Source organism: Xiphophorus couchianus, chromosome 20 (genome assembly GCF_001444195.1).
Source record: "Xiphophorus couchianus chromosome 20, X_couchianus-1.0, whole genome shotgun sequence".
NCBI lineage: Eukaryota > Metazoa > Chordata > Actinopteri > Cyprinodontiformes > Poeciliidae > Xiphophorus > Xiphophorus couchianus.
The window spans coordinates 20,818,418-20,835,703 of NC_040247.1; the positions used below are offsets into that span (position 1 = coordinate 20,818,418).

The following is a 17,286-nucleotide window of genomic DNA, read 5'->3' on the forward strand; positions in this document are numbered from 1 at the left end:
GTTTCCCTGCTTCCTCCCCTGTGATTTTACAGCCATATACAGAAATGCACAGCTCTGTCATGAACAGCAAATCTTCGTTGTTCGTGATCCTCGTGTTCGTCTCCTCCTATTTGCAAGGAAGAGAGTCTTACCGCTGTCAATCATCCTCGTGAATAAATCTTTTCAGTACTGCATTGTATTTTATAGGTAATGTCGACACAAAGCTTATTTGTGCTTTAACAAATAAAAATCTCAAAAGTTTGGCATGCCCTTGTATTCCATTGTATCCTGTATTCTGTCACAAGCAGCTGCAGCTTAAAGGTGACCCGTCAACTCAGTTTGAAGACTTTTGAGACCGCTTACAGCAGAGGTCTCAAACTCCAGTCCTTGAGGGCTGCAGTCCTGCAACTTTTAGATGTGCCTCTGCTGCACCACACCTGAACAGAATAATTAGGTCATTAAGGCTATGGAAAACTGATCTACACAAGGAGGAGGTAATTAAGTCATTTCATTCCAGTGTTTTGTACCTGTGGCACATCTAAAAACTGCAGGACTGCGGCCCTCCAGGCCTGGAGTTTGAGACCCCTGGCTTACAGGGTTTCTCCAGGATTTCCCTCTATTTTGCTACATCCTCCCATTAATTCTGAGCAGCCATGCCCCTGCTGAAAAGAAGAACCTCCCCAGCATGATGCTACCACCACCATGTTTCATGCTTGCATTTGGGCCAAAAGGTTGGATTCGCTGTGAACTGCAAATGAGACTTTGTATGGTTTACTTTAAAAACCAGCTTTTGTTCTTGCCTATTTTCCGTTAATGCCAGAAATGTGGATTGCATAACTAATAATTATGTTGTTGAGTTGCTTTGTACGGTAATCTGATTTAAACATCACTTAATTTTTCCCTGTCCTGTCTGCTATATTCCTCAGTCTTCATGATGCTGTTTATTCACTAATATTCTCAACAACAAAAAACTCTGAGGAACTCAAAAGGGCCTCAAAACAGATTTATACTGATATTAAATTGCACTTTCACTCAAGTGATTTCTGAAGGCAGTCTTCATTTAGTGTAATTGGAGTAAAAGTCACACAAAAACAAACACAACTTTTTTCAGATTTTTCTCTTTTCAATTGGAAAAAAAAATTGACAACCACTCAAGCATTCATTTTGCTTCCACAACCCACTGATGCGCTACTTTGTGTAACAACACACAAATCTGACTTACATCTTTTCGACGCTAAATGAAATATACACTTTGTCAAGAAATTTTATATGTATAACCTTTGAACTGTAGAGAGAGACCAATGCACACAATGAGTTTTAAAGTATTACACTGTGTATAGACATTACCTTTAAAGAAAAAGAAATAAAGTACTGAATGTAAAATTCCTCATATTTTTATTCCTTGAATGTATGAGCATTAAAGTGCAGCAGCACAAATGGCATTCATTACAGACAGAACTAAACCAAACAAAGAAAAAGCTGAATTACATACTTTTAGCAAAAAGAAAAAAAAATAGTATCTGTTGCCCCACTGGATGGATGTTAGTACTCTTGCTACCCCACTAGGGGGAGTTCATGACCAGAGAAAGCTGTGAACTAAAACTGTACAAAGCAAAATTTAAGTGTGCCTTTATGACATCTAAAATGATTAATTAACATAGAATGCTTAAAGCACAGCACTGAAATACTATCCTACAACCAAAATAGATGCCATCATATAAGACAAGAATAAACATTCAACAATCAGACAAAATGAAGAGTCTGCTTTTAGAAGAAGAAAAAGCCTCTGTTCATTATTTTCTCTTGTCCACTTTCAAGTCATAGCTGTGGATAAATGGAGTCATTTATGTTTGATATTTAAAGAGTTAGGGACATTTTTCTAATAATGGCAAAACCCCATCCAAAAAATCCACATAGCTGGTTTCCTCTGACTACGACAGAAGGTAATGTGGATGTGTCTGGAGAAAATGCAGCCTCTGGACCCGCCAGTGACTCAGATTTCGCTTCTGTCTCACTTTCTCACTTGGAAAACTTCTGGATCTCTGCAGGAAGCAAAACAAAACCAGGGTTAGGGATAAAAAGGGGGGATTCAAGATGATTCACTTGGGAGAGTGTTAGCATACCTTTGTCAAGATCAATGACCTTTGGCTGCGCCTTCATCAGGGTGTTTTCTTTTAGCAGGTTGTTCTTGTATTCTAAACAAAGGAAATTATTAGGTTTTTGCCCTGTGAGAGGACTGTTTCTAATACACTCCATAGATCCACCTTCACAGTTGTAGTTTCTAACGACAAACTATGAAGGTTGTACATAAAAAACAAGTCCCTCACTTCTCCACTCAATGCTCCGAAGGATGCCAAAGAACAAGACACCATAAGCTTACCAAATCCTTTCTCCTCTTGAGTACACCTGTTCACCTCACCAATGTCTATCTCATACTCATCTGAGCTGCTGGGACTTCTGCTGGACCTGTCACCGTGAAGAAACATCAGACTGAGTCAAAGACAGAGATAGCAAATGTAAAAAAATTTTCCTGGGATTTTACTTTAACACAGTCATCCATAATTGCAAAATGGAAAGAGGCATGCCTTGTTTGTTTTTTTTCACAAATACAAATCTGAAAAGTGTAGGCATTTGTATTTACACCACTTAACTCTGAAACTTGTAAATACAATGTAGTGAAACGAGAGCAGAGGCCACCTGTGTATGCTTTATACTCAGTATAAACAGCTGTTTTGGGGAAGCCTCAGACATTCCACTGTAAATCATGCTAAAAACACCATCGAACCTGAGAGATATGGTGGTGGTCTCAGCAGGGACAGCAGACAGAAGCTGGTCAAATTTGATGAAAACATGGATGAAGCCTGAGCTCACAATGGAGAATAGATATCTCAAAATACTAACTAGTTCAAACATATTTAAATCTTGACCTCAGATCATGGCTGTCCTCAAAACACAAGAATTTATTTTTAAATCTACCATTAACAAACGGTTAAAATAGTACAGCTTTCTCTGTGTTCGATGAGTACTTCTTAAAATGAAATAATTCTTTTCACACTGATTCAACGTATGATACAAAAAAAACCTGATCTGACATATAATACTTAAGCAAACAATTTTTATCTTGAAGTTCTATTTATGTGGCCCTCCAGAGTCTTGAAGACCATATTAATGGTTATGGTAGGCTGGATTAGACACAGGACGGAGTTTGATGCAGGTGTCTTAGGGGTCTGAATACAAATGCATGCCACACTTTTCAGATTTTTCTTCTCCCATTTCACAGTAATGTCTTATTAAGCACTTACCTAACAGATACTTTAGGAGAAAAATCTAAAATAATAGTAATAAAGAAAAAACATTTTATAAGAACATGAAGTTTTAAGTAAATGAAAAAGAATCAATTTGACAGACTTTAGGTCAGACCTTTGGCTTTGCGTCGTTTCGTGACGAGGACGACAATGAGCGTAATGAATGCCAGAAGCAGGAATGAGGTGAGGACGTAGCTGAGCGGCAGGAGAAAATGGTGTTTTTGGTCGGGCACGATGACATTGATGACTCGCGGTGCGTCAACTTTACTGGTGTCTGAGTGTTACACGGAGTGAAAATGTCAGCTGGTTTTACTTACATTTAACAAGCTAGCAACAATCTTTGCAGATGAATCTCATATAAAGACTCAGATTTTCTCTCCAATCTAAGACTGAACACAAAAAGGATGTGAAGAGTGTTTACTCAGCCAACACAACGTGAGGTTCTGCTGGGTGTTGGGAAGCAGAAGCTAAAGAAAGGGCCTGGTTTCACTTAGCTTTTCAAAAAAAAAAAAAAGTGCAAATCAAAAAGCAGCTGTGGACCTCAGACTCAACATACTTGAGTCAAAATCATATCCAGACTGGTGTAATTCTGTGATTTACTTTTCCTGGCAGTAAAACCTAACAGAAGCAAAGAAAAAAAAAAGACAAGAGGGGTGAATAAACGAGAGAGGAGGGGTGAAACGAGTGGGAGGAGAGGGTGAGAAACTTCTTCAGAGAGACGACCTCAGCCCAACATCCCCAAACCCAGATTGTCTGTTCTGTACTGCACTTAAAACTAATACAAGTCGTCTGACCTTTCTATTGAGTTTCACAATGTTTTTACAAACACAAGGACATGAGCAGGGTAGTCGTGTCTTAAACGTACAAGGAGGAAGTGCAGATGGGAGGATCAGACGGATAACCTGATCTGATCTTCCAAGTTTAAACTGTAAAACTCAGCACATTGGCTCATCAAAGGAATGGAAAGATAAAAGTGGGAAAAAAAAGACGAGGAAAACTTTTTGCAGAATGCAAAGGGTGAGCCAAAGTATACACGGCAGCAGAGAAACTACAGCAAAGCAGATTAAATCCCATAACTTTGTGACAGACCGCTGAAGAAGACAAACTCACTACTGGAGCTAAATCATTGGGATAATATAATGATTAATTCCCGAGACACAATCCTGATGTTTAATCACAGCTCGGAAAGAGAGGTGGATGTAGCTGGACATCAGTCAGAAGATTCCATTGAAATGAGATCAGCCATCTTGGCATGCTCTTATAAACACACAGGAGCTGGCTTATACAAGCACACGTAGGCAGCTGCGAGCAAAATGTCCCTCTGTAAGATTTTTTTCCTCTTTGATACGTCTGCCACTGAAAGCTTCGACCTCCTGGAAAAATAGTCAGTTCTTTGACACCGAAACATTCTCGTTGTCAAAGTATTGCAGTGAAGGAAGCCGTGCAGAGAGTTGTGAAGACAAGTGTGTGAAGCATCCACTGTGAAAAAGAAGCATTGTGAGTTATGAGGCAATGTTAGGATGTGGAACAACACGAGTGAATATAGCTTCAGGAGTTTAATGTTAGGCAAAAAAGAGAAAGAAATATTTCTCTCTAGAAACACAAAACCGCAGAAAAAAAGCTGAGTTCTTCCTCTGCTGCTTTGTTGTTTGGAAAGTCCGAGAGGAGATAGAGAATCGAGAGTGAAGGAAAGAGCAGATGTATGCGCACATAATGCCTCCGTTGGGTTAAATACTAAAACATCTGCTCTGTTCGGGGGGCTGACCTATAAAATCTAGAGACAGAAGATAGATTTGTTACCTTTGTCTCGGGGAAGTGTTATGACCGGTTGTGTGCTCCGAAACAGAGGGGCCTCAACCGTGACTCGAAACTGTCTCCGTTCGTGTAGGCCACAGTAATGATGGTGAAGGTGACAGGAATATGTCCCCTGGTCTGTAAACTGTCACAACACACACGGGGTAAAATAAACTGCAAACAACGACGGCACAGAGATCAACTGAGCTCAGATATCTGAGGCAGACACCCTGTCTAGTTGGAGGGATAAGCTGAAAACTTTTCATTTTGTTAAAACTCAAAGCTGAAGTTGCTGAGGCTTCTCTAGGTCTTGTCCTATAGCATGATGCTATGGGTTAGGCCAATTATCATCACCTCCGTTACCATTTTCTTCCACTGATCTTCATCTATGAAATTTTGCAGTAACTCCTGCCATTACCTTTGGCTTCCCCTTGAGTTGGTTTTTTGTACGTGTATGACCCAGTGCTTATGTATCTGACTGTCTTTTCCTGAGGCGACTACCTACTTTTGCTACCATTACAGTTGAGTTCCCCACACCTGACCCAGTGACTTTGTTTAGCACAAAGTGTTTCAAATGTCCTTTTCTCAGAGAGAGCCATCGAACGACCTGTTGTTACCGTTAACTATGTGTATTGTTGACTTATGCTCAGTGATCCTGTGTTTAGTTGTGTGATTGCCTTGGACAAAGGCATTAATGTAGCTATTTCTCCCATTAACTATGTATTCTTTGTTTTTCCATTTATAGAAAGTATCCCTTGCTCAACACCTTTATTTTTTAACTTTGTCTCTTGTCAGGACAGTCATTGATGGAGCTTTTGTTGCTACTAACCATATTTATACAATTTTCAATATTTACATTATTAAAAATTGGCATTAAATGATCATCTGAATTGAAATGGAGTTTATATAATTGGATGTGAATCTGACAAAATGATCACATTATGCTGAAATGACTTTTGGTGTGATTTGGACAGATCTGAATTTCATTTGGGGTGAACTGATTGTAATTTAATACGAATTGAGCAGGTTCGTCTTCTAAGGTTCGCTGAGATGACATTTGTCGCAAATCTCTTAGATTTTAATGAACTGAACAGAACTAAATTATGTTACCACATTACTTAGACTTTGTTTATTCTTGATGGAGAGGTGCAAATTAACCAGTTAAAGCTGATTCTATGATTCATCACTTTACTTCATCACCAGGAGATCTTAAGATTTCCTAGTTTGCAACCAGAAACCTTACTCTACTTGCTGTTGTAGCAACTCCTGATCCATGACTTTATTCACCTGAGAGCTCAACATGTTGTGGTTGCAAGCTCCCAGCTTCTTGCTACATTGCTGATGAGATTTCCACATGTTTGGAAACCAGACTCATGTATGCTCACTTTTGCAAAACGCTTCCAACCAAATGCATGGCTGCACACAGGCTCAATATTTTAGCTTGTGATTGTTCTAATCGAGTGTGTACGCCCACCCAAAGCAAGAACATACATACGATTTGTTTCTCACCTTGACACATGCATGCTTACCTGCAGGTCTGTTATTGTTAGAGAGAAGTCACCCTCTGAGAAGGCCTTATTGCTGATGTTCATCTTCCTCTGCAGGAACAGAGGCCCGTAGCTGCGCTGCTCTCCAGAGGCGTACAGATCCACCAGCCGATCGGCACTGTCATGCTGGACTCCCGGGGACTGACGGTCCCAGTGGACAACCTGGACACGTTACACAACCTGCTGTCAATGGAATGCAGTAGCACAACAACAACAACAAAAGCAGATCTATGTGAGCCTTATTTATCCACTCGCCTGCTGGTCCTCCTCCTCGTCGCTCCAGTCCGTCCAGACGCTGCGCCTGTTCATGCAGGGCAACACGGCGGTGGTCCCCTGCAGCACCACGTACACCGCTTTCTGTCCGTCCCAGAAGCGCTGCTGCTTGCGTTCTTCGGGGTGAAAAGACAAGACATCAAAGAGGACTCTTGCGCCGTAGCACTGCTGTGAACCATGAGTCAGTCTGACAGAGATCCATACTTGATTTGGTCACATTGAGCTGAACTCTGACTGTTTCATGCAGGTGGCAGTAGATATGGTGGAGGTTGCAGGAGTACAGGCCTCTGTCGTTCATCTTCACATCTGCTAACAAGGTTACTGTGAGTTACTGTGAGATGACCATCACACCGACAAGCAGGAAATGATTTGCTGCCTTTTAAAATCATTTTTAAATGTTTGAGAACATCAGACAAATTTTATTACAACAATAAACATAATATGAGTTAATGACCTACTTAGGCATGTAAGGGTTCCTAAACTCAATGGAGTAACAGCGTTGTGTCGGCACATAACAGACAACAGCTCAAAGAAGCAATTTAAACTGGTTTATTTTTTTAAAAACTTTTTTTGGTGACTTATCATAAGCACAGTTTTGTTCCCATTTGTTGAGTTTAACCTCAGAGATAGGACCGAATGTAGAACAGTTTAACAGACATAAAATGCAATTTTAGGAGTAATATGACATCCAGATTTAGCTGATAACTTGTCAAACAATATATGAGGAGCTGAAGAACGATGATGAGGTCCTCTCTTCAGTTTTTTTGATTTTCATCCTGATTCTAAAAAAACTGACTTTGAACATTACTACATGTAAGAAAAAAAACAGTAAAGGAGTAGGAAAAAATGGAACGTAGAGTCAAACCATTGACCTTTGATGACCAGTGAGAAGTTCCCATCCTTGAAGGCTGTTGGGTTGAGGCTGACCCTTCCCAGATTGTGGATGTGGTAGAGCCTCTGGTCTCCAGCCGAGAACATGTCCACCACTCTCTCCATGGCGTAGTCTGGGGCGTCCCGATACATATCCCAGTGGACCACCTTCTGTCTGTCCCTCACCCTGTCCCTGGTCCACACCATGCGACCGCTCATGCACTGCAGTACCAGGTTGGACCCGGCGGGGCCGCTGACATTGTAGCCGGCCACCACCACACTTCTGCTGCTATCAGACTGACAGGACACTGGAAGAGAGAGCAGAATGTCTTCAGCGCTTCCCCAGAGGAGGAAATGCAGAGATGTAAATCACGGCTGCACACACATAAAAAGCTGCATACCTGCTGTGAAGAAGCACGCCACAGAGACTGAAACAAAACAAACAAAAAAACCCGGAGAGAAATAAAAGTGTTAATCTCTTAAGCAGACATGAGCAAACAGAAATAGGATGTTTTGTTAGTTTCAGAATACAAACTAAAGTCCAAGTGGACGTTTGAATGAGCTTTACTGAACGTCTGTCATCCTAACATATTTTTACATGTGTGTCAGCAACTGCTTGAATTAACTAAATTTATGTCATTATTGAATTGTGATCAATGGCCACACAAAATTGTTCTGAGGACCAAAAATAGCCCTCGGGCTACACTTTTGACGCCCCTGTTTTTGTTACCTAACAGAGAACTGTTTGATCCAGATGATGACGGCATGACTGCAAAGCTATCAAGACAGTTGACAGGCTGAGCAAAGAGATCTTTAGTAGAAGAAGCAGCCAAAAGCTCCATGGTAACACTGGAGATGAATCAAAGATTGACAGCTCAGGTGGGAAAATCTGATGATAGGACAATTACTAGCTAGAGTATGTATTTCACAAATCTATGTATTATGGAAGGGTGGAGGGGGCTGGCTACAAGCAAATATGTCATAGTGAATATGTCGACCAAAGTACTTGATGAGGTAAGAGCTTGAATGTTTGGAATACAAGTAAAACTGCAAATCAAACACCCGCCAAACTTAAAAGGTGGTGATGGCAGTAACATGCTTTAGGGATTCTTTTCTTCAGCTGGAAAGGGGAACTTGCTTTTTGTTGATGGGAAGATGGATGGAACTAAAATATAGGTGAGACTGTCCTGGAGATAATCCAGAACAATGGATATTCGTCTGTTAGAATGGTTCAGTCAAAGTACAGACCAAGATTCAGCTGAGAATCTGTGGCAATACTTTAAGATTGATTTTGAGCTGTCTTGTAAAGACAAAAGAGCTGCTGAAAACAACCACAGTAGCTGCAAAACAAACTGCCACATATTACGTATTTTGATTTAAATGCAGATCCATTCATGAATATTTGTACTTTCTATTAAAACTGAGTATCAGAGTAAATTATTAACGTATTTTTTCATGATGTACTTATGAGTTTTAAGGCACTTTTTTGACATGTGAAACAAATTTATGACATATGTTTCAGATGTCATAAAGATAATTACATGTCTCAATAATAGCTAGACCGTGGAGACAAGTTTCCTGGATAAATCCTGCAAGGGATTTCGTTTATTAATCGAGCAAAAGATGGCTGCTTCTGCATAACCAGGGATGGCCAACCCGCGGCTCGTAAGCCGCATGCGGCTCCTTGACCGTTTCCATGCGGCTCTTACGTTCATATAGTCGCATTCTGCCAGACGTGCAATAATGACGAAAAGTAGTCAAATGAACTGTCAATTATTGACAACAGCAGCACGCCATTACTGTTGGCCGTAACCACGCAAAAACAACACAAACAAAAAACAGTCTTTGTTTCTCTTGCAGCCTTGCTCCTTCCAGTCGTTCGCCATCTGCTCTCACACAAACCTCCGCTCACCCCTCACTCTCACTCCCCCGCCCCCTCGCTCTCTCATCCATCCTGATGCATTCGCGGACAATGGGAAATCATACACTCTAATTTTAATCTCTAAACAGCGTTAACATCCAGTAACATTTAGCACATGCTGTAGGGTCGCTATAATATCCAAGTTTCGCTTGGCTCGAGTGCAATACGGTATTTTCGTCAAATGCGCATGTGCGCAGTTTTTCAGTAAGAGTAAAATCTTTTGAGTAAACCTTTCGCGCTCAAAATGGCAGGGAAAAAATGCACAGGAAAACGAAAATATGAAGATGAACACAGGACGTTTTTGACAGAGTGGGAGAATTTATATTTTTTTTTTGTTGAACGTAGTGGAAAGCCATTCTGCCTTATATGTCAGGTGTCCTTGTCGCATTTTAAGGCTTCAAACCTTCAGCTCACTCCATGCTAACATCGACCAGGAATTTCCAAAAGGGACTGAACTTCGCAAGCACAAGTTGGTTACCTTGAAAAGTCAGACAGAAAAGCAGGCAAAGTTTTTCCAAAAATTTACAAAGCACTCAGAGACTGTAACGCTTGCATTATATCAACTGGCTTGGAACATTGCATTAAAAAATGCCTCTGTGACGTTGTTGAAATCTTGTCTCCTGAAAACGATAAACTAAAACGAATGGTATCAGACGTCCAACTGTCCCGCCACACTGTTGAGCACAGAATATCAGACAAATTTACAATAAATCTGGCTGAGCAAAAGTATGAGTATGAGGAAGGGATGGGTTGATGTTCACGTGTGCCCATGCATATGATGTGGCTCTTTGCGGTTAACTTGGTAAAAAATGTGGCTCTTGGTCTTTGTCTGGTTGGCCACCCCTGGCATAAGCTCTCGCAACACAAGTACAATGCCGAACTTCAGCCTACTTACTGTGGATGAAAAGAAGAGCCTGAAGAATAACAGCATTCCTCATGATCATGCTCCTCCTCGGCACAAAATTTAAGCCAGTGAATTACCCGTTTGATGATAGTTTGGGAAACAGGTCCTGTTTTGGTTTGGGCGGCAACAGCATTTGTCTGAGTTACATTACAGAGTGATGAGGAGCAGCGAAACAGAACCAAAGCAGGACAGAACGGAACTGCTCTCAGTCGGTAAATGTAACCTGACACTGTCTCGAAATCCCTCCTTCAATCACTTTATTAAAGTGCAACATCTCGACAGATTCACCCAACCTATTATTTACCTTGCTTACATAATGTCTTGTTGCTCTTGAAAGAAATATTGATTCTTTAACGATGCCAAAAATATGCAATGGATGAAAAGTTAGATGGCTAAATAAGAAGAATAGTAAAAAAAAAAAAAAAAAAAAAAAAGTAACAATTATTGAAAAAAATATTTTGTACTGTTTTATGGATGCAGCGTTTATTAAAATTACTTTATTTGACCTTTTTATATGCACTAAAACACATAGGACCAATAGTAAACTACATTTATATAACCATGTTCGCCACAAAACACGCTATAATTAAAACCGTGATTAAACCATAATTTAGCTCAATAGAGACCCCTGGTGCCTGAGCTTTGCAACGACACTGAGCAGACTGTGACTAATTTGACCTTTGATTCAGCTCCTCTTGTTTTTGATTAATTTAAGTGGTGTTGGTGCCGTGTCATTATGTGACAGTTTACCCTATTTTTCCATATAAAAATAAAAACATAATTTGCACAGATGCATTTTATTCTGACAAATGTACATGTTCTGAAGTAATTTTTTTTTCAAGCTGTACACTTTTCCCTGTTGATATACTTATAGACTATCTTTTTCTTTTTGTTGTTTTTAATCAGTGAGCTTCGAATCGTCTATCCCCTTTTCTGCAGAACACAGTCTCTACCATGAGTGGCAAATAATTCTATTCTATTCTATTTATTGTCTATTCTTCTGGGATTATATTGTGTACAATGCTTTGTGTAACAAATTTCAAATGCTTAATTTCTAATTCGTCGTTTCAAAATTGGCACCGATACGTGTCAGACTACAGCAGACACTAAATTTTACATAACCCGAAGACTGACTAAATGTGGAAGCAGTTAAGTCCCTTTTAAATCAGTAAAATGTATAAGTGAGCACCCGGAACTTTAGTTTGTACTTGCTGACGCCCGGTAGAGAATTAACGTTGCACCTCGGAGCTTCCACTGAAACAAGCGAACTCATTCAGGCTTTCTGTTTGAAGGTAAACGGGCCTCACAAGTTTAGTTATTGTAATGAGATTCATCGGTTGCCGCAGAAGTACTTATGTGAACACAATTAAACTGAGTTGTTTTTTAATGTTTGGCATATTTGATGAATTATAGGCACTAGTTCCCTTTGGTGCCTGCGCTCGGTAGCTAGCACGCTTGCTCACTGCTAACTTATCAGCCGCTTTCTCGAGCGAATCGTCGCTTTCACGGATCTCTACTTGCCTTTATGGGTCCAGTGTTGCTTAATAAATGCCTAATATGTGTTCGCAGGCTGATCGTTTAAAGATAAAAGATGTTTTTGACCAGATCGGAATATGACAGGTAAGTGCTGCACAAACTGCTTTGTCATTTATTGAGAGCGTCTCAATTGTAAAGTAAAAACAAATAAAAGTGCTGTGGTGCTAAGTTTTGCTGTTTTATATAGACATATGGGTAGGCAGCATGATGAAACAAAAACATCTAAAAGGGATCTATTTCTTTGTTTTATGTTGAGCTTTGCTATTTTGCTAGTTAGCTAACAGCTAACTATCCTGTTATAAGGAGAAAAAAAAGTTACTTTCACTTTCGTTATTTAATTTTTGATTTTCCTTTTTAATTTGACGTGCATATATTATTATTATTATTTTGTTATGGGTTTAGAATTGTTTCGACGAAACACCATTATAGTTAAACACATGGTTTATGAAAACTACTAATTAAACTTAAATTGTTAACAATTATTAAATGAATCTTTTTTTTCCAGAGGTGTAAACACATTCTCACCAGAAGGAAGATTGTTTCAGGTTGAATATGCCATAGAGGCAATAAAAGTGAGTACATGATGCATAGTTTTTGACTTGATCAGAATGACTTCATTCTGATCAAGTCCTTAGACTGGACATCAGTTACTTAAAGTCAAGCTCATTGCCGATTTTGTTCTCTCAGCTTGGCTCCACCGCCATCGGCATTCAGACATCAGAGGGAGTGTGTCTGGCTGTGGAGAAGAGGATCACCTCTCCACTCATGGAGCCCAACAGCATTGAGAAGATCGTGGAGATTGATAGTCACATTGGTATAAATACAAATATATAATTTAGTCATTTAACTGCTTGGTTATGTTTGCTTGGATTATGTTGATGTTAAGTTTTAAATCGTTTTTAAAAATACATTCAACCTTTCAAGATCCCTGAGAATATTCTACAACAAAATATCAAACTACAGTATGCAGAGGGTGTCTAGTTGAAGAGTAGTTAGGCAAGCCAATTGTACAAGTGGAGGAGAAGGATATGAAGGTTTGTTGCTGTGCAGAAAATTATAAAGATGCGGAGGTGTGTGATTATGGAAAAATTTAGACTAAAATAGAACATTGAAGTCAATGTCGTGTATTAAAGGAAACTAAAGAAGTCAGAGGATGAGAGTAAATGCTCGGGCAGCTGCCTTTTGTTTCAGTTGAAGTTTGTGTTTGTTGTAAGCCGGAGCAGATGAAAGAGTTAGCAGATAAGCATGTTGACATGACTGCCTAATGGGCATCCGATAATGTGACTGACACACTTTTTCTAAAATTTAAGATGCCATCAAAAATTATTCCTTGAGCTCCTAGCTTGGGAAGAAGGAGAGACTAGATCATTACTGAACCAAAACAGAACCATGGGGAGAGAGGGATAGAGTGGAAATGGTTTTGTAGAAGATGTGACGAGCCAATGATGTCAACCGATTCTGAAAAGTTTCATGAGAAGTTGTAATCTGGCTTGTAATTCACAAGTTTTTGAACACAGACTCTAAAATAATGATTAATTTGATTTACACTCTTGTTTAACCATGTTGATCTTTATTCAGTGGACCTCAAAGTCATTTTTGTCACCTGTTTATTACCCACCTAACGTCTTCTTGTGTTACATGAAGAGTTAATATTGCTGCTTTAAAAAAACAGGCATTCTGCTGGCAAAATAATTTATTTTTTAACTGAAGTTTTAAAATTATATTAATCTGTATCGAGAGGTTATAAACAGATCCTTAGTTGGTGCTGTAAGGATCCAGATGTGATTTATTTTTTGTCTTTTCATTCAACTTAAAGGTGAAGAGATTATGACATTGTGATTTGTCTTTAAAATGTGTGTGTGGTTAAAATAAGAGAATTTGGTATAAAGCGAATTATTTTTTAAGCCAATGTAAATTTTTATTGATAACAATAAGTTTTAATGTCTTTACATTGAATTAGAGTGCCATTTTAATTCAATATTTTATAACTATTATAACTCTTGCTTTTTAATATTCCACCAAGTAATACTGTATAAGTTTGATAAGGTTTTCTGTTGCAATGGTGAAAGCAAGCAAGAATATTCATCCTCCAATTTCCCTTGTTTCTCTGCTCTCCAGGTTGTGCCATGAGTGGTCTAATAGCTGATGCTAAGACTCTGATTGACAAAGCAAGAGTGGAAACACAGGTATGCATTTTGAGCTCCGGTGTAAGTTCAGCAGGAGTCTCAATGTGGGGTTTAGATGCTGTTAGCTTGTTTATGTCAATTGCAGAACCACTGGTTCACCTACAATGAGACGATGACGGTGGAAAGCGTGACTCAGGCTGTGTCCAACCTGGCGCTGCAGTTCGGAGAGGAGGACGCTGACCCTGGGGCCATGGTCAGTCACCTTAACCATCTCCAGATCTTCTTTATCGGGTGCAGATGAGTAAAGCAGTAGAAGTTGTGTTTAACTTGTGTTTTTTTCTTTGTGTTTTGTTCAGAGCCGACCCTTTGGTGTTGCATTATTGTTCGGGGGAGTGGATGAAAAAGGACCCCAGCTGTAAGTGCTGATGATTTTACAGCCTTTGATCATTTTAACATGAGACTCTTTATATAACTTTGTTTGCACTACATTGCTCTCTCTCTCTCTCTCTCTCTCTCTCTGTCTCTCTCCCTTGAAATGCAGGTACCACATGGACCCTTCAGGAACCTTTGTGCAGTGTGACGCCCGGGCTATCGGTTCTGCGTCAGAGGGAGCACAAAGCTCTCTGCAAGAGGTTTACCACAAGGTACTGGGAATGTTTTCCTTCCTGCTCTTTAAGTTCTCTTGCATCCTCATATGAGCGTGTTCATCCATCGAAACGCTAAAAATTCCAGTATGTTTTATTAATGCATGTGGTGGTAATGAAACATTTCCACTGAACTTTTCTACATTTTGTCCAGTCTCAACCACAAACTTTCATGGTTTTATTGTGATTTTATATGACAGGCCAACACAAAGTACCACATAACTTTGTAGCAGAAATAACATCACATGTGGCCTTCAAAATGCTTCAAACATCTGAAAACTATGGGTTGCATTTGCTTAAAGGGCTCTTTATTACCCTGTTGCCCCTAAATAAAATCTTGTTTGAGTCCCTGCCGTCAGTGGTCATCTCATAAGGTACTGTCCATCTTTGTATAAATGTAAATTAGGGCTGTACAAAACCAGGAAAATATCTAATTTCCATACTACTGGTTAAAAAATGGTGATAATTGTATAAATTGTTATTAATCTTCATTTTGCAGACATTTTGCTCTTAGGCTTCTTCCCACAGGCCTGATATGATAACAATATGCGGAGCATGAATACCTACTTGAAACATAGTATCCTATCAAATATTGTGTTAAAGCAGTCCTTTGCTATAACACTAATATGGTGGCGACAACTGTGATTTGATATCTTGTCTCAAAGAACTTCATTTCAGAACCACAGTATCCAGAGGACAGCATACCAACACGTCCTATCAAAACGAGGTCATCCATTTAAACAGATGAAATGTCTAGGATCATATTAATCAAAAGAAGCAGAGAAACGGCCTAAGATAATTATGGAAGAGCAGTAGAAATCCATAATTCAGCTGGTTAAATCTTTAGCCTTTATGGAAGAGCGGCTGGAAGAAAGACATTGTTGACTGAAAGCCAAGAAAGAAAGAAAAAAAGTCTCATTTACAGTTTGCTACAAGCCGTGTCCAACACAGCAAAGTTGTGAAAGAAGTTACTCTGGTCAGATGAGATGAAAATCAATCTTTTTGGGCTACACTGTAAAGACTGCAGAAACATTAAGACTGCATGTCATCCTGATACACCAGGCCCACTGTGAAGTTTGGTGATGGCAACATCGTCTAAAGATGCTCTTGTTTAGCTGATCTGGTCAGTTGATTTTAAGATAGATGGAGCTAATTACAGGACAGTTTGACTGCAGAAGACTTGAGAGAGTGATGAACCTTCAGAGAGGGCAGCAGGCCTAATACGTTTTAGAATCTTATTTATAGACTTATTTTATCTGTCACACAAAGTTCCAGTAAAATACTTTTTGTGGTTCTGACATGACACACCAGGAACACGTTTAGTGGGTGCGAATACTCTTTGTTTGTTGTTTGGATACTTAGTCCAGGAGAGGGGTTGATTTTTGTCTCATGATGATTAAATCTTCTGTATTTTGACACAGAATATTTAAATCTTCATTGTTCAGCTGTATGCAAGCTTTAGTTGCTGACCAGTGAAACTTTTTCTTCTTCTGCAGTCCATGACATTAAAAGACGCCATCAAGTCCTCTCTGACCATCCTGAAGCAGGTGATGGAGGAGAAGCTCAACGCCACCAATATTGAGGTTTGTTCCTGAATCAAAGCTCAGTTATGTTGCTGTGATGTTGGCCTGTGTGAGCCTACATTGTTTTTTCTCTTTCTCTCTCTAACCAGCTGGCGACAGTAGAGCCCGGTAAGACCTTCCACATGTACACCAAAGAGGAGCTGGAGGAAGTAATCAAGGACATCTAGAGTAGAGAACTCTTGGTGGGAGTTCTGGGCTGAAAAGAAGGGGACACATTGGTGTCACTACGTATCCACAACTTTCCAACCACCTGCAGCTTTCAGAGTTTCTTTTAGGAGGTTTCTATTTGTAATGTGCTAAATTGCCTCTTGTGTAAACGGTGTGTGATCACCTCTTTCCAGGAGAGTGACCAGCACTTACAGCTGAATGAGGGGAGGGATAAACATGGGGTCGGGACGGGAGGGATATCTTTTGTTACGGATCAATACTATAATTAAAAACTGTTGTATTCAGAAAGTGACTTGACTTTTTTTGTTGTTGTTTCAAGCAGCAGGGATTAGATTAACACATTTAATTTGATTAAATATGAAGCAGTGGTTAATGGGTGACACACTGTTGTAATAAAGTCAGTGCTCAGACATACAACATTTATTAGGATCCCCATTAGCAATTGCCGTGACAAAGGCTACTCTTCCTAAGGTCCAAATCATTGATCTATTGCCAAAATTGTTACAGTTCTGTTTGTGCCCAAACTTCATACTAATTCTGCAAGTTGGTAGCTTCAAACTAATCTGTCCAGATAACATTAAAATTAGACAAGGGCTTGTTTAGGATCTCCATCAAATGATAACATTTCCAATGGCT

General features: G+C 39.6%; 2 protein-coding genes across 3 annotated transcripts; one reads left to right on the forward strand and one right to left on the reverse strand.

Moving 5' to 3' along the window:
* Positions 1 to 1,357: 1,357 nt before the first annotated feature.
* Positions 1,358 to 10,801, reverse strand: LOC114135951 (matrix remodeling-associated protein 8-like). Of its 2 annotated transcripts, XM_028003676.1 has the most exons (12): positions 10,585 to 10,801; positions 8,170 to 8,196; positions 7,771 to 8,076; positions 7,103 to 7,204; positions 6,881 to 7,014; positions 6,608 to 6,787; positions 5,085 to 5,223; positions 3,400 to 3,558; positions 3,282 to 3,306; positions 2,360 to 2,445; positions 2,103 to 2,174; positions 1,358 to 2,021 (listed from the first exon to the last, which is right to left on the reverse strand). In XM_028003676.1, exons 1-12 carry the CDS (start codon positions 10,631 to 10,633, stop codon positions 1,999 to 2,001), a joined length of 1,302 nt encoding a protein of 433 aa, XP_027859477.1. In that variant the 5' UTR covers positions 10,634 to 10,801; the 3' UTR covers positions 1,358 to 1,998. The 2 variants fall into 2 exon arrangements, with proteins under 2 accessions (XP_027859477.1, XP_027859478.1); XM_028003677.1 differs by lacking the exon at positions 8,170 to 8,196.
* A 987-nt stretch (positions 10,802 to 11,788) lies between these two features.
* psma5 (proteasome 20S subunit alpha 5) lies at positions 11,789 to 16,680 on the forward strand. The gene is made up of 10 exons (XM_028004082.1): positions 11,789 to 11,885; positions 12,163 to 12,213; positions 12,635 to 12,701; positions 12,817 to 12,943; positions 14,248 to 14,315; positions 14,401 to 14,508; positions 14,612 to 14,670; positions 14,797 to 14,899; positions 16,396 to 16,482; positions 16,572 to 16,680. The coding sequence occupies exons 2-10, from the start codon at positions 12,185 to 12,187 to the stop codon at positions 16,647 to 16,649; spliced, it is 726 nt and encodes a 241-aa protein (XP_027859883.1). The 5' UTR covers positions 11,789 to 11,885; positions 12,163 to 12,184; the 3' UTR covers positions 16,650 to 16,680.
* Positions 16,681 to 17,286: the final 606 nt, after the last annotated feature.

Bases quoted from the DNA above. Each gene is read 5' to 3' on its own strand.
- LOC114135951 (XM_028003676.1), bottom strand. From the start codon at position 10,633: ATGATCATGAGGAATGCTGTTATTCTTCAGGCTCTTCTTTTCATCCAC. The intron at 8,077-8,169 runs GTATGCAGCTTT...TCTCTCTTCCAG, and splicing joins GGCGTGCTTCTTCACAGCAG to TGTCCTGTCAGTCTGATAGC. The intron at 5,224-6,607 runs GTAAGCATGCAT...GTGTTGTGACAG, and splicing joins TAACAATAACAGACCTGCAG to TTTACAGACCAGGGGACATA.
- psma5 (XM_028004082.1), top strand. From the start codon at position 12,185: ATGTTTTTGACCAGATCGGAATATGACAG. The intron at 12,702-12,816 runs GTGAGTACATGA...TTGTTCTCTCAG, and splicing joins ATGCCATAGAGGCAATAAAA to CTTGGCTCCACCGCCATCGG. The intron at 14,900-16,395 runs GTACTGGGAATG...CTTCTTCTGCAG, and splicing joins TGCAAGAGGTTTACCACAAG to TCCATGACATTAAAAGACGC.